The sequence below is a fragment of the Mycteria americana genome, chromosome 1 (genome assembly GCF_035582795.1).
Source record: "Mycteria americana isolate JAX WOST 10 ecotype Jacksonville Zoo and Gardens chromosome 1, USCA_MyAme_1.0, whole genome shotgun sequence".
In the NCBI taxonomy this organism is placed as follows: domain Eukaryota; kingdom Metazoa; phylum Chordata; class Aves; order Ciconiiformes; family Ciconiidae; genus Mycteria; species Mycteria americana.
The window spans coordinates 82,994,731-83,010,446 of record NC_134365.1 but is presented as its reverse complement, the minus strand read 5'-3'; the positions used below and the strand labels follow the sequence as shown (position 1 = coordinate 83,010,446).

General features: G+C 38.5%; 1 protein-coding gene across 1 annotated transcript in view; it reads right to left on the bottom strand.

The window, feature by feature from the left end:
* VWF (von Willebrand factor) overlaps nt 1-15,716 on the bottom strand; it is a 147,552-nt gene that overhangs the window by 2,338 nt on the left and 129,498 nt on the right. Inside the window, exons 48-51 of the mRNA XM_075491424.1 lie at nt 11,017-11,133; nt 7,674-7,772; nt 6,168-6,296; nt 4,416-4,455 (exon numbers count right to left, since the gene is read on the bottom strand). Of these exons, the coding sequence (XP_075347539.1) occupies nt 4,416-4,455; nt 6,168-6,296; nt 7,674-7,772; nt 11,017-11,133 (385 nt within the window). The remainder of the gene's footprint in view (nt 1-4,415; nt 4,456-6,167; nt 6,297-7,673; nt 7,773-11,016; nt 11,134-15,716) is intronic.

The following is a 15,716-nucleotide window of genomic DNA, read 5'->3' as shown; positions in this document are numbered from 1 at the left end:
TTTGACAGTGATGACAATTTTTTTTTTTTAACTCCTTTCCCCTTATTACTGAAATTGCTGTTAGTGAGATGTCATTAGTGGTAAGGTCCCTAGCAAGAGAATTAGGTAATTACTCCTTAGAGTAATTAAGGTAGAGCTGTGTGACTATATCACACTACAGCCCTAAAATTCCACTGAAGAGCAGGGTTTTCCTCATGTTTCTTTTCAATTGACTGCTTTATTTTAAAGTCACTTTGCTACCTAACCTCTGCCTTTTACCTGTTGGCTTTGTGTTAGATAACTCTCCTTTTAAACATAGTTCAATGGTAAATGGGGCAGGCAGCTGCACAGGAAAAGATGACACACATGGGACTCCAATAACCTAATGAGAGAAACAGAGCACCCTGACCTGGCTACTCCCGGGGCTGTCACAGGAGAGAGATCCCATTGTCTTGGGATGATGCCCTTCAAGATGAGTCAGTGGGAGCAGCTCTCCAGATCCCCTTACAGACTGAGGTGAGTCACTGCCTTCAGGACTGTGTGGGACTCCTTATGCGATGCTAGGGAAGAACATTCTGGAATTCTACAAGACTTACTTATCATGGGATTTTTAGGGGAGAAACCAAAGGTGGGGGAAGAGAGGGATTAAGGTGGTTTGGTGAGGAACAAGCATGGGAAAATGGATGGATAAAGTCATAAAGGGGACTGGTTGCATGTTAAACAGCTGCTGACCTTGCCCTATGTTTGATCTCTGCAGTCTGTCCTGTCTTCTTATTAAATTCCATTTCTAGCTACTTGTCCTGGGTGATGGACTCTCTGTTCTGTGTTGATGTGTGTGAATGGAGGTGTAAGTGCCAGCAATTGAAATTGGACCACAGGTCATAGGGCCCGTGAGTCTAGGTTAGCAGGGATCCAGGACCAGCTACTGGAAAGAGGGAGTGCCTAAGACCACTAAGGACCTTCATCCTGATCAGCCAGAGGGGAGATCAGGATGAGAATGTGGGTGCTGTTTGTGTTTGCCAGAGTACTGAGTGTTCCTGTGTGTGTACATAACGAATGTGTGCGTGCATGGTGTATACATGTGTTTGCGTGTGTGCCTATACACGCTCAGCCTCACTGTTGCCTGGACCTGGGGACATGGAGCTGTGGCAGCCGCACCTCTATTGGGCTCCTATATTTGACAACTCCTAACAGTCCTTGCATTTGTGATGGATTTTGCAGAAAACTAATGTGGCAAAAAGAAAAACTAGGAAAAAAAAATTAGAAAACTAATTCTGTGAATATCTAACTTTAGGTCAATGGGAACTTTTCCATGGTCTTCAGTAAGTCATTAAATACTCTGATACTTGTTTTCCAATACCTTTTGCTCTTAGTGTCATGTAAACTCTCCCTGTTTTTTTTCCACCTAATGAGAAATCCACAGAAGAGGCAGTAGGTCTGGATTTGTTACCTGTGGATGGTGCAAGCTCGGGGAATCTGCTGATCCCTCTTTGTGAAGTTAGGTTGGTTTGCTATGGTCTGTTAACTGCCAGAGTCAACGGTGACTCTGCTCCTCCACTTTCAAAGGGAACCTTGCCATTGACATGCTCAGATACAGACTAATCCAGGATATTTTGTTCTGAACACTTTTGCCTGTTTTGGTCCACATCTAAAGACTTGTGAAGAAGCTAATTCTTTAAGCGGATATTTTATCCACTGCAAACAGCAGTTCTTTGTAGTGTTAATATAGTGCTATGCCTCTGTGTAAGGCTCCTACTTTTACTCATTTCTAGTTAACCAATGGAATTTCTGTATTTACCAGAATACTGAACTATTTTTTACATACTACACAACAGCATTTCACAGAGCTGAAGGAATTCAGCTGGCCAACTGCACAACTAAGTAGATACATAAATTGAAGAGAAATGTATCCATCTTCCTAGCAGCAAACACAGCTTTCAGTACCTTTTCCATGGGAATGTTAGTACCAAATTGGCGGTGTCTTGCTAAGGCTTTACATGTCATTTAAAAAAAAAAAAAAAAAAAAAAAAAGCTTGTAAAGTGTTTCTGGCTCCAGGGCTACAACTGCCAGTTCTCTTTTAATGATTTGATTACTTCATTTGATAAAACTTGTCCACTGGAAGGAATATACAATTGTATCCACACAACTGAAAAGCCCAAACAAAATAATTGTCATTAGCCTCAACATAGCTTCATCACCTTTTTGATCGTGACTTACCAATTTGTTCTTGAGTTACTTTAGTACTCTCAATTCCTTTTTTTGTAGACTGTGCCTCCTTTGCAAAGGCAAGTGCTTGTTAATTTAACAAGACATAGGCAATTGAGATCAACAGGGAAAAGAGGTAAGAAGCAGAGATGCAACTTCTTTGTTCAGTGGGAAAATAAGGAATATCCTTTGCAAATAATCAAGTCCTTTGTTAGTACCACAAAAATCTAATGAGAAAATAAGCCTGTTCACTTATGTGCTCCTACATACTTAAAACCTGGGACAATGCCCTCAGACACACTAATGAACTCCAATTGTCAAGGCATAACATAGAAAAGGAAACTGGCTTCTTAAACAACCTTTGCTCAAAGTCACGTAGGACTCTACTGAACCAAAGGCATCACCCTGAACTGTGCTTTGAACTTGAGAGAACAAATTATTTGCCCAGTTCTTTATGGTACTGAGGTGTCTGAAAGACAAACTCTCTCAAAAGTCTCTGTGTCCATGAGAAACTGATTATTCTCTTATCTGACTTTTAAGAATAATTAAATTACTCTGGTTTTACAGTAGCTTTGCCAAGCCTTGGTGTTCCCTATAGAGTATATAACTGACTGCATGTTGCTACTGAGCGCCCTGGTGGAAAGATATAAATACAGAGGAGAGAGAAAGAGAGTTTGGTATCTAGAAGTATCTGTTTGATTCAAAGCTATGTGTTAATCACCATCCTTCAATTGATAACCCGTGGTTAGTTGGCTGGATGCAATATGTTGGATTTTTCCTTATGAAGAGCCCTGAATAGAGAAGCAACCAGGAATAGGACTGCGCTGTAATACAGGACTCTTCAGTTTTGAGCTATATCCAAGCAAACATCAATGGGAATACAAAAATGGGAATGCTGGACAATACAGGCATTTATAGGCACGTGATATTTCACTTAGATCAGTTTGCTTCACTGCTGCAAGGAGGTATCACTTTTAAATCACTATAACTGTTAAATAAATATATGTATTGAGCTATGCTCATTTGGAATAGGGTTTCTTCTCAATTGTAGTGATAGGCATTCTCAATTAGTGGAGCCTGCCCACCACCCTGTCTTTTAAACCTTAAAATCTGTTTTTGTTAATAACTAATTTTCAGTATTCCTTACTTGAAGCCTAGTAGATTAATGCTCTCTTAACTAAATTACCTTTTTGAGCTGTTTGATGACAGTCTATCTCAATAGCTTTCTGACTTCTATTGCTCAAGCTGGAACTCAGTGATTATACAGACAGGCAATGGCTGCAAACTCTCTAGGAGTTAATGTCCTTCATCAGGGGTATTATTACAGCAGTTACTGTGCCAGTGTGGTGATGGGCTGCTATGCTGGCCATTTTTTATTTATTAGCACATGCATGGGGGCGGGGGGCAAGAGAGATAAAGGAACACAGGCAAGATGTTGATATTCTGACCTTAAAAGAGAATATCAGTCTTTTGTTACTTCTTTTTTTTTAAATAATACTGTAGCTCATTATTTTTTTAGTTACAAAGGAGAAAACGGAGAGGTTGTCTATTCACAAAAGCATCAGAGATGCATTTTAGAAATGAGAACCCAACCCTGCAGTCCTTCCTCATGTAAGCAAACCCTTCCTACGCTCACAGCCTGACTGACATTTGGATTATCTACACAATGATGCAGGAAATTAAGAGTTTCAGGACTGACTCCTAAACCGCCGAATTTAAGATGCAGTCAGGCTGTTCAATAGGAATGCACCTTTGATGAACATTTCCCCTACCACTTTTTGGTTATTACATTATCGAAAACCAATCAAAATTACATTACTGCCACCAGGGTTTTTTTGCTAAATTCATGTTAAGTTGATTGATTATTCATGAAGTGGTTGCCTCACATATTCATTATCAGGTTATGTGACTTGTCAACCTGTATGTACAATACTGTTCCTGTTATGTTTAGATGAACAATAAAATAAAACATTCATAATTAACAACTTATTAAATGTGGAGAGTATCTATTTCTTTCTAAGCACTTTGTGAATACTGTCAAAACACGTGTGCTAGTGGACAAAACATGACAGCAGTATCCCCATCAGAGGGCAAACTTGTTCGATGGTTTATTTTAACCACATTGCTTAGCTCTGTTCATTAAACTGCATCTTATGCAAAACATAGCTCCTTACCCAGTAGCTTACACTCTCTGCAATTTCCATACAAGACTTTTGGCTTATTTACTTACATGTGTCACAGCAGGTATTGCCAATTTTTGCAATTCTGCCCTAAAACAATAAAAAAAGGAAATTTCTATTTTGGCACAAGTAATACACACTTGTTCTGCTGGAAGAATACAAAGGGATGTTTAAAAAAGGGTATTAAGTAAGAAAATTGTATTTCTATATTGTACAAAAATATAAATCTACATTAGTAATCATCTCTTTACCCCTTTTAAGGTTTTGAACTTGAGATTGTATTTGTTGATAGCTGATTGGAAATAATTGACTATATTAGCAAGTTCAACACCTGAAAATATTGCTTTCACCTTATATTAGGATCTTTCTAAAGTAAAGACACTGAATACAAATACATTTCTAGGAACCAAAGTGATAAAACCAATAATTCAAGTGTTATGACTGTTTAAGAAAGGAAATTAAACAGTCTCTTTTGACTTTTTTTAGCAATATAGATGAAAACATGTCTATTCCACAACAGCTGAAAATGTACAGGCAAATCATCATAAAATATCAAATCTGTCAAATAAGTTTTAACAGCCAAAAATTTTATTTTTCTTGTTTCATTACTACCATGTAGAAAATAATTCTCAGAAATATATGTATGGTGGAAAATTACTGAAAACCCATAGTGAAAGGAAAAATGGATAAATATTTACACTGCAGGGTGATGCCATCGTTCCACTAAACACCTGGACTTACATGCAAAAGTTTGAGGCTTTTTTAATTAAAAACCCTAAACTTTCCTTTTGTATCTAGATGAAAACCACTAATTTTATAGCCGAAATAATTTTTTTTGATGGGAGCAGAATAAATGCAGTTTGGGAAGTTCTGGTTAAAAAGTAAATTATTCTTCACAGATTTTCAATTAGCACCTTTAGAATATGATAATAAACCCAAGACTGTAACATGATCTGGCATTTTTTTAAATCTTTGCACAACAAAACTGTGTGTGCTATAGTGATTTCACAAAGTGAGAAATGCACTGTAGAAGCTTTATTCTTCCTGCATTATACATATCAAATCCTCCATTTGCTTGATGTGTATGTAGAGAGGGGTTTGGGCACAAGCTTTGTTAAAGGTTTCCTGCTTCTTGTCCTGCCCAAGAGAACAGGGACAGTGGATATAAACACCTGTGTGATGATAGATGAGCAAAAGCAGGACCCCACATGCTACACCCCAACCTGCACTCTGTTCCTCAGTGTATGGCTAACCTCAAATCACAGGAAAAATGGGTGGACATGTTGAGCGGGGTTTTTATTATACCATCATACCAAACAACTGCAAATATGGAAGTTTGAGCTCTTCCTACAGCATTGTGAAAATTGCTTTCCCTAACCTCATACAAGGGTAGAGAAAAAATGTCTTAGCATTTCATTTGCATATTCATAGAAAAAAAAGGGGGTGATCTCACTGTTTTCTCAGTTTCTGTAATCATCCACACAGTTTTGCTCTGGATACCAAACTATAAACATTGTTAGAACAACCATTTTCTTATGTTTGCTGCTTCATATGGAAAAGAATTACTGCAAACTCAGCACCTCCCCTGCAGTATAGTCCCACATAAAACCAGCATATATTTTAAAATAAAGAAAACTTACATTTTTCTGAATTTAAAAGAAAGTTCAAATTCAGTTTAGCCAAGGTGCTGGGAGATGGTTGGGGTTTCCCACCCTAATACACATAAGGTACCTATATACAGAACCATAAACATGACAGAGTCTATTAGGAAACCTGGAAACAGGACCCATTTCACTACTTACTCCTTCAGCCAAACATCTTCTGGAATCAAATGGAGGACAGCCAGTGATTCTCCTTTCCCAGATAAATTCCCCTTTCTCATTTACTTTACAGGAGTGACTATCACAGCCATCCTGAAGTGATTCATTTGGCTGTAAAGATTTAAGGGCTGTTAGCTTTACACAGAAACAACATGAGACAGTAAGTTTTCAGGATACTATACAACCTGACTATTCCTTTACTGATATATCAATTAATGTACCATAGTGGTGAAGTTTATAAAACATAGAAATCTTTAGTAAACAGCATTGTTTATCAACAGTCATCATCTTCTATTTACTTCTATAGCCATATTGATTACAGCTCAGTCAAGACTGCCAAAACCTCACCTTTTTCACCTCTTAACAGGGAAGATATTTCCATTAACCTAAAAGAGAAACTTGTCTAAGTGAGAAACTTGGGAGTTTGGCCTATGAATTGTCTTTTAAGGACACATATGAATATTTAACTTCCGGCTGAGTTGGGAGCTTCTTTAAAAAAATACATAAAACCACACCCCCACCCCCCACATACAATCATAGAATCATTTAGGTTGGAAAAGACCTTTAAGATCATCAAATCCAACCGCTAACCTAACACCACCAAGTCCACCACTAAACCACGTCCCTAAGCGCCACATCTGCACGTCTTTTAAATACCTCCAGGGATGGTGACTCAACCACTTCCCTGGGCAGCCTGTTCCAGTGCTCGGCAACCCTTTCGGTGAAGACGTTTTTCCTAATATCCAATCTAAAGCTCCCCTGGTGCAACTTGAGGCCATTTGCTCTTGTCCTATTGCTTGTTACTTGGGAGAAGAGATTAACGCCCACCTTGCTACAGCCTCCTTTCAGGCAGTTGTAGAGAGTGATAAGGTCTCCCCTCAGCCTCCTTTTCTCCAGGCTAAACAACCCCAGTTCCCTCAGCCACTCCTCGTAAGCCTTGTGCTCTAGACCCTTCACCAGTTTTATTGCTGGTGAATACGGTCCCCATCTAAAACTTAGCTCAGGAATGGAATAAAAGAAAATGTTATATGCTGTTTCTTGTGACAAGCTGATGGGTTTTAACCAGAAAAATATCCACTCCTCTTTAAGAACCTATCATGCTGGAGAAATTTTTCAAAATTCACATTTTCAACTTAAATTATCCATTTCTCATTTAAAATGAGGTTTTTAATTTCCTCTAAGTAGTTGTTTGAGCTCATATTCCAGTTACAGTTCCTTGATAATATTAATGCTTGCAGATGCATCTAGAATGTCCCTCTAGAATTTTGCAGTGTGGTACAAGGTCTCCTTTTTTTCATTTACAAAAAACAACAACAACAAAGAACTTTCTTGAGAAACCGTTCTGAGATATAAAAGAAAAGGCACTAGTAATACCATGCTGCCTAACCAAAAAGGAAGAAAAAAAAAAAAAAATCCACTTTCCTTGGGTTCACCAGAAGCCTGTGCTACATTTACTCATAAATAAAAGAAAGAGTGCTTAAAACTTACCTGAAGGTATTTAAGCCTTCCATCTCTCAGCCTGATACCACATGAAGTTGGCACACATTTTCCACAGCAAGAGCCAGGGATTTCCTGCCTTCTGTAATTCTAGAAGGTAAAGGACATTTTTCTGGGTTTATTTTGTTTTAAACATGCTTCCTACACTTATTTGTAGAGGGTTTTAAAAAAAAAAAAAAAGGGAAAAAAAAGTGGACAAAGTGATAGCCAGAAAAATGGTTTTTTAAACAGTAGGACTAGACTAGCTTAATCTAATTAATTGCATACTTTTGGGTTTTTTTGTTTTATAAAGGCTGGCATTAATCCTTGTACTGATTTATTATACAGTAGGGAGAGAAGTTTACTTCCAAGTACAAAGCCTCCTGTGTCCACTAAATTCAATATTCTTTAACTATAACAGTTGCAAGGTCAGGTCCACTAAACAACACATGACAGTATGAGAAGGTAAGAAACTTATTAAAATGTTTTGAGTGACATACAGTTCATATTTGTGGTGTGCAGGAGCTTCTCTGTAAAGCTGATGAATACTACACAGTGCAACTTGGAAAAGTAATTTGAAGTGCTTAAACTAGGAAAAAAGGGCAAGATAACCAGTAAGCAGTGGGCAGGGAAAGGGGAGAATAAGGCTAAGGTGGAAAATTTGGACTATGGAAAGAAAAAGAAAATGGCCTGATAAAACAAGAAAGTAAAAAGAGCATCAGAGAGGGTATGATATAATAAAATCAAAAAGGAGAGAAAGAAAGAAAAGAGGAATAAAGGAGCCCCACAAGTGTCACAGGAAGGAAAAAACAGTGGCAGGTAAGGGAGCATGGGAGAATGAACAGCACTAGATGTAGAGAAAGAAAGGTATAAAGTGGATAATGGGAAGAAAAAAAAAACCACACAGAAAAGAACTGAGTTAACACAAGAAGTGTCCCACAGTAATGTCTCCAGCTGCTACACATAACCAACAGCTGCTTATGATGAGCTGAACATTTTTTAAGACAACAAACACTTTCTGGTTGGGTGAAGGCATGCATGTTATCCATATGTTTTTTATAGAAAAATAATTTGGGAAGGGTAGGGGGTTACTATTAAATCATTGGAAGAAAACATAGTTCATTGTTATTTAGGTGAACTTGCTCTACTACAAAAAGGTAAGCACCTAAAGTAGGTCATAAAATGACAAAAAAAAATTGACCCTGATGTTGACCCTGATGAGCAGAGTATGCTGCAGTTGGCTGCACTTCAATTACCATTGCATTTACTTTCACAGCTTCAGCATCCAGCAGAAGGCAGGTGCTCCTGAGAGAGTATATACTCTTAACCCATGATTTTATCCATTATGAAGGAATTGCTTTTAATCCGAGTATACCATGAAATCAATGACTCTGAGACAGGAAAGATCCCAAGTATGTGTGTGAATCCCACTGGCCTTAGGGGGATGAAGACATTCTGTATCTTATTTGATATTTTTTTCCCCTCAAGCTGCACAGATTCATTACAATGGCTTCAAAGGGATATATACACCTAGACCTGCAACCTCCCTTGGGTAGCTGCACATCTCCTAAACACAAGTTCATAGTGCTTAATAAGCCCAACTGGAAATTGCCCTTTCTTCAGGGTTTTTTGTTTAGTCTGTCCTTGTGGGTCAGGTGGGGGAAAGGAACTGTTTGGGAATTGTGTGGGTGGTGAAAGAAGCAGGAGAGGAATGTTTCCCCATTTTTTTTACCATGTATTTTATTGATTCCTCTACCTTTAATTTCTACAGCTGGCTTCTTGCATTGAAAAGCAAGAATTGATGTTTGTGTATTTTTGTGTGGGAACATATATATGCACACATGTTTCTAGCCACAGATTCATTCTAGTGTATCTGGGGTTTTTTCATTGATCTGCCCGGTTATATTTTGTGGAAGTTAGGAAGATGCACAGCACTGAGCTTGGCCATTTATTTTCCTTTCAGAAGCCTGTGTCTATCATTATACCTTACAGGAGGGGTGATATTAGTGTCGAGAACCACACAAAGTATTCCAGATTATCCCTCTTGTGACGGGCTACATCCATACCAGCAACTGAAGGGGGTCAAGGCCAGTTTTCTGGCCTTGCAGACAAGCGGAACACGTCTGTATGTCTAAACTGCATTCTCCCCACAGAACAGGCTGGCCTTGGGTTGTCCTAACCACTGACCTGTGCCCAGGCATTATTTGGAAGTTTGCTAGTTAGAACAGGCCAGCTGGGACACTGCTGACAATTCGTCAAGATAAGTGGTTGCAGGACATAATTTGAGCCTGCAGTCTTGCTCTGTTTAGTTTATTAATACAGATGAGACCACAGAAAGTTGACTTACTACATTGTCCTTTCCAGTTCTACTTAGGGATTGAAAACTGGACTCACCCAAAACTCTGTCCCTCTCTTTTTTTGGCACCCTATCAATCTATGCCTCTCCTAGATATCAGCCAGGAATCCCATATGATCATGTTAGAAATGTGGCTTTTTGGTGCAACAGCCACTGCTTGCACAGACCCTGGGTTTAGTTGGGCCCACTGGGCTCCATCCAGGAAAAGGCAGAAGAGGAGGGGCATTTAAGCCTTTTTCTATGAACCTTAGCTGCTGGTCTGTGCTCTTCAGACGGGGAGGTTAAGCCAGCCTCTGCAACTTGCTTAGGTTTCCTTCTACTTGAGGTATTGGTGCTAAGAGAGAAAACTACAAGATGGAGCAGAACTAGTCAGGCACTCCGGTCACACTGTTGGTCAGTGGAGTAAAAATGGGAGCTATTTGCCTCTGGCTTTCCCATCCAAGCTCATTCCTTGCAGATGATGGCAGCAAAGCAGCAGCAAAGACTTCAAAAAGGCCAGTGGAACTGATGGGGACAATCACCTCAAATCACCTAAGGCATGGCTGGGAACCAGAAAGAACTACTATTGAGCTCAGCTATTAGACAATTTGGAATAGTCATAGGAAAGCCCTGAAGAATGGAGATCTGGCTGAGCTGCCAGTCCCTGGAGGGACAGATAACAGTATAGGAAAGGAGACACAGCAGCTCCTATTGCCAATGATATGCCAAACCTTATTTTGCCCTGAAGGTAAGTAGTCTGAAATACACACAAAAAATGTGCCTGTGGACCTGAGTACTATGAAAAGTTACCTTTTCCTACCCTGTGGATTTAGATCACATTTGGTATATTTGATCTAATTCAGGGAAAGAAGAACACAGGGACATGACTTCTCAGAAAAACTTGGAGAAAGGCAACAGGTCCCAGAGTTGTACAGAACATAAACTGGTATATACAATGAAGCACATGACCTTTTCATCAGACGCGTTCTTAACAAGAACATCCAGACCACTTGCACTTACTATTGGGCATGGTTCACAGCTTAATTTTGTACATGTCAGAGTATATCTCCGAGATGATGTTGACTGGAGGGAGCAGAGACATGTTGTGCATTGATCCACCATCAGGCGTCTCCATGGCTGAAACATTAGAACCAGTTTGTAAGTCAGTGACTGTCTCTTCCACAAAACTCAAATAAATGAGCAATTTTACCTAGGTGAAATCTCTTTCATTAAATCTTGTATTGCAATTCTTTGCAAGAGAAGACAGAACACCAATGCCCCCACTTTCCAGATACCCAAATATTTGCATCTAATTCCACAACAAGCAGCATAGCATGAGGCTATTTTTCAAGTAAGCCCTTTAGCATTCGTTAATCTGTGAAATGGCATTGGCATTTCTTACTTCGTTGCTTACAAAGCTAGCAAGAAAGAAAGGAATCCTTCAAAGTGATGAGGAAGATTTTGTCATGAGCTAGCCTGACTATGTGTTAGGTGGTTGCCACCAGTTCATTTTTGCCGAGTGTAGCGAATTGGTTTCCCAACAAGTTTTTATTCTTGAGTCATTGCAACCCACAGATCATAAGTATAAATCACTTATTATTGTTCTTGTAATAACACTGCTTAGAATCTCTAGAGGCCTAAAAGCTTAAAATTGAGAAAGGAGAAAGAAAAAACCAAAACCAAACAGAATTACTGAGTGAAGAACTGGACTTGTCCATAGTTACAAGCAAATCAGTGGCTGAGCTGGCACACAATTCAAATTCCCTGAGCTCTTCCCCAGCGCCTCGTTTACTGGATCCCACCACATTTTCAAAGCAAGCAAAAACGGCATTTAAAAATACAGAGGAAAATGCCAAACTATTAAATGGGAAACAAAGGATGTGGAGTTAGTACTTGGATTCCTAGCACTGAAAGGAATTCTAAATACAAAGTCTTCCTGCTTTCCAAGTGCACAGCCTTTCATTTCAACCTGAAAATATTAAGCCACTATGGCTGAATGGACAAAATGGGAGGAACCTATTAAAGATTTTCGCAAAGAACTTCTAAAACCTCATAAATAAAGTAAACAGACACTGAATATCACTAGATTATAAAAGCTTTGAGTAGTGCTTCAAATGTCAATGGAATGTCACTATTGACTTTGTTTGGGACAGGAATTTCGCATGCTACATATTATGCATATCTTCAAATTCTTTTTTTTCTTGTTCCACGCTAGTAAACACTCGTGGAACAAATGGAGCAAAACCAAGAATCTGGCCAGAGTAACAGTGTAAAGGTAATAGGTTTGTGGGTGGCTCAGAGCCAATACTCTGACATACACACTGAAAGACAAATGTTCTGATTAAAGAATTTTAATTATATTCTTACTCTGCACCCCAGCACAACAGAGGTCCTCAGGGCTCAGCGGTTTTCTATAAAGCACCAGCAATACCAATGACTTTTTTCTTGTTTTGTGGAGGTCTATAAAAAAGATCCTTCACAAGCAACATGATGGGGTAGTAATACCAGTGGGGAGATCCCTGTCTTTTAACAACCCAGCTTGAGACCTCGACACAGAACCCTTCAGCTTTCTTGGTTTAACCTTTTACAGTGAATATCAGGTCATTAATCTGGAGGGTTAAAAGACCTCAATGGATGAAGGCATGAGGACACACTCATAACATTTTCCTATGGGAGAGGGATGAATAGCAAATGTCATACAAAACACTAGACTTCTTGCTTACTCTCAACATTGGAAAGCATTTGGACACCAGAGTGATAGTTCTAGTACAGACTACACAGCCTCACAAGGCCTTCAATCCACTGACGCTAGTATTGCTCTACTGGTTAGTAGCTCCACACATGCATGTGCATGTACACACAAAAGCCTTGCAAATCTGGAAGATGTCCCCATCATGGTGACCCGTTTCAAAATATATTTGGTTTTGTTTTGTTTACTATCATAATTGTACTTAATTCAGGCCCTCTAAAAGTAAATGCTTATCACAGAATGCCTCAGTAGGTCTAGGCTTTCACATCAGGAAGAAAGCGTCTATAAAGCCACAACTGATATTATAATTGATAACCTCACTGGATCTTCTAATACTGCTAACATTCCAATTAAATACAAAAAAGATAGATAAAGTCGAGTTTATACTAAAATCACTGTTATGGGCAGGAACGTAGGACTTACTAGAGACTGTTGAAATGAAATCCTCACACACAAGTGCCTTGAACTTTTGGGGGAAGGTCTTACCTTGATCCAAAGTTTGCATCACAGATTAGTTCTATGATATTTATTTAATGTATTTAGGGATCAGCATGCAAATGGCTTTAACAATGGCTTTCTGTGAACAAACATAGCTTAGTATGACAGAAATGAGTGAAATAATGGATTGATACATCTTTTTCGCTTTATATAATACACCTATCATGTGTTTTCTTGCCTAACATAGAATGAAATGTCAACATCTGCTAACCCACTGTTAGTCAGTGCAACCAAAATAACCTGCGTGAAGCCTGAATCTACTCAGATCTCCTTCAAAAACGCCACTCAGTAAAAGCCTGGGAAAACAGATGAGTGATACAGATAATCCTTTTGGTAAATACAGCCACCTGCTTGGAAGTCTGCAGTTAAAGCCCACAGCATTGTTAAGAACAGCGGAGTGAATGCAATACACCAAATTACTGGAATATAATATTGGTAACTAGATACGAGACAAAAATGTAAAGGGATTAAGGACACAGTCAGTTAACAGAACTGCAGTAAAAGACTCAAAACTTGGAACTATTCAGTGAATGAGTTAATGGAGCAAAGTTTTCCCTTGATATAAAATGAAATTTGAAACCTATTCTTAAAGGACCCAGAATAAAGGTTTTGAAATCCAGGAAGTATAAACTTCTGTGGACATCATATCTTCCTTCCTGACCAGAACTCTGGAACAGTCATTGAAGTAAAGAATAGTGTAAGACAAAGCTGTGGTAACGCCAGCTGCTCAAAAGCTTTCAGACATATAGCTAATTAGCTTACAATAAGTCATTAAATGAAGCTAGTTTAATTGAAAAGAAAAGTTCATTAATTTAACACAAGTTCTAATATAAGCTCTAATGCAATTTATTTTTTTAAATCAAAATGGCCACTTTGTTTAGAAATCTTCCACAATTATATCTCAAGTTGAATTTCACATTCTCTATCCTGAAAATATATTTTGGTAACTGCATTGTTGAATGCTAACTTCAGTAATGCTTGACACTTGCGACAGCAAGAGCACAGAAGTAACGTAACAGCTGGGGCCTACCTACACCCCCAAAATCTCGCACAGGCCATGTTTGATAAAATGGCCAATTGTCAGGAAGAACAATACCACATTTTAAAAGCTGTATTAAGAAAAAGAAAAAAATAATTTAAATACAACCTTTATATATAGCCAGATAGCAAACAAGAATGAGTCAAAAATGTAGTTTTGTGTCAGCTGAAACACTTTATGAATTCATTCCAAACTGGGAAAATATTATTAAGATAAGAATTTTTTTCAATATTGTAGAAGCTGAAATATTTTATTTTTAAGTCTTCAAAATACAGATACTTCTCATTTTGCCTTCAACATGACATTTTGTTTCAAAATTTGCTTATGGTTCATTTTAAAGTATTTTAAAATATTTTAAAACACGTGAAAACAGAACAAAGACTTTACTTGACAGACCAGATAAACATTTTGTTGGAAGAGAAAAAAATTAATTGTTCACATAGTTGTTCATGGAAGAACAGCACACAACTGGAAAGACAACTTCTTTTTGCAACACAGAATATATATATATATGCATATACTGTATAACAGAAAGTGGCAGGAGCTAGCAATTACTATACTGCACGACATTCTCTACAAGTATGGTCTTTATAAAATGCCACAACTAGTTTTGACAACATACTCTAGAGCGGACAAATAGAGGAATCAAAGAGAAAGCAGATTATTTCAGATTTTACCACTTTAAAACCCTTCTCCCAGTGTTCTGACAAGAAAGGCAGAGTTACTCTTTGAATTTAATTCTACAGGGAAGTAAACCCCACACAGAATGATGGACGCTTGATGACAGGGCTTGAGCTCTAACAAACTGATAAACTTATGCCCGTCACCTATGAGAAAGATCAAAACCAGGAGAAATAGATGGAGAAAGGTTCTCTCTGCCGTATTTCAAAAGTCCAAAGAGATTTGGGTAAACTTACCTTTTAAATAAATTAAAAAAGAAAGACATACATTGACAATGCAGGAATACATAAGTTAAAAGTTAGGTTAAATGACTAAAAAGGACCTGTTTCCCCAGGGGATGATGAGAATATTTAGAGCTCTTTGACACCAGAGGTGCTGCCAGAATATGGATTTAGGGAAACAATGGACAATTGAGAGAGCTCTCCAAAGATAAATTCGGCATAAATGAGATCAGATGCTTAACTCCCATCATTCCCACTGTCATGGGCTGGGTTAAACATGTCTTAATCTATCCATTAAATATGCAGTTGAGAAAAAATTTCCTCTGAGGGCATATCAGCAGGGATCTTGAAAGGGGACAGAGGTTGAACAGTGAGGAAGCTCAGCTTTCCTGTTCCTACTAATAGCCAAGGAGGGATACCCCTCCTTCCACACAGGTGGAGCAAGAGCCTCCATCCTTTTTCAATCTGCCTTATCCTCTAGGTAGAATACCGGAAGTTTTTGCTTCCCTGAGGTGGGCAAGGATCATTTTTG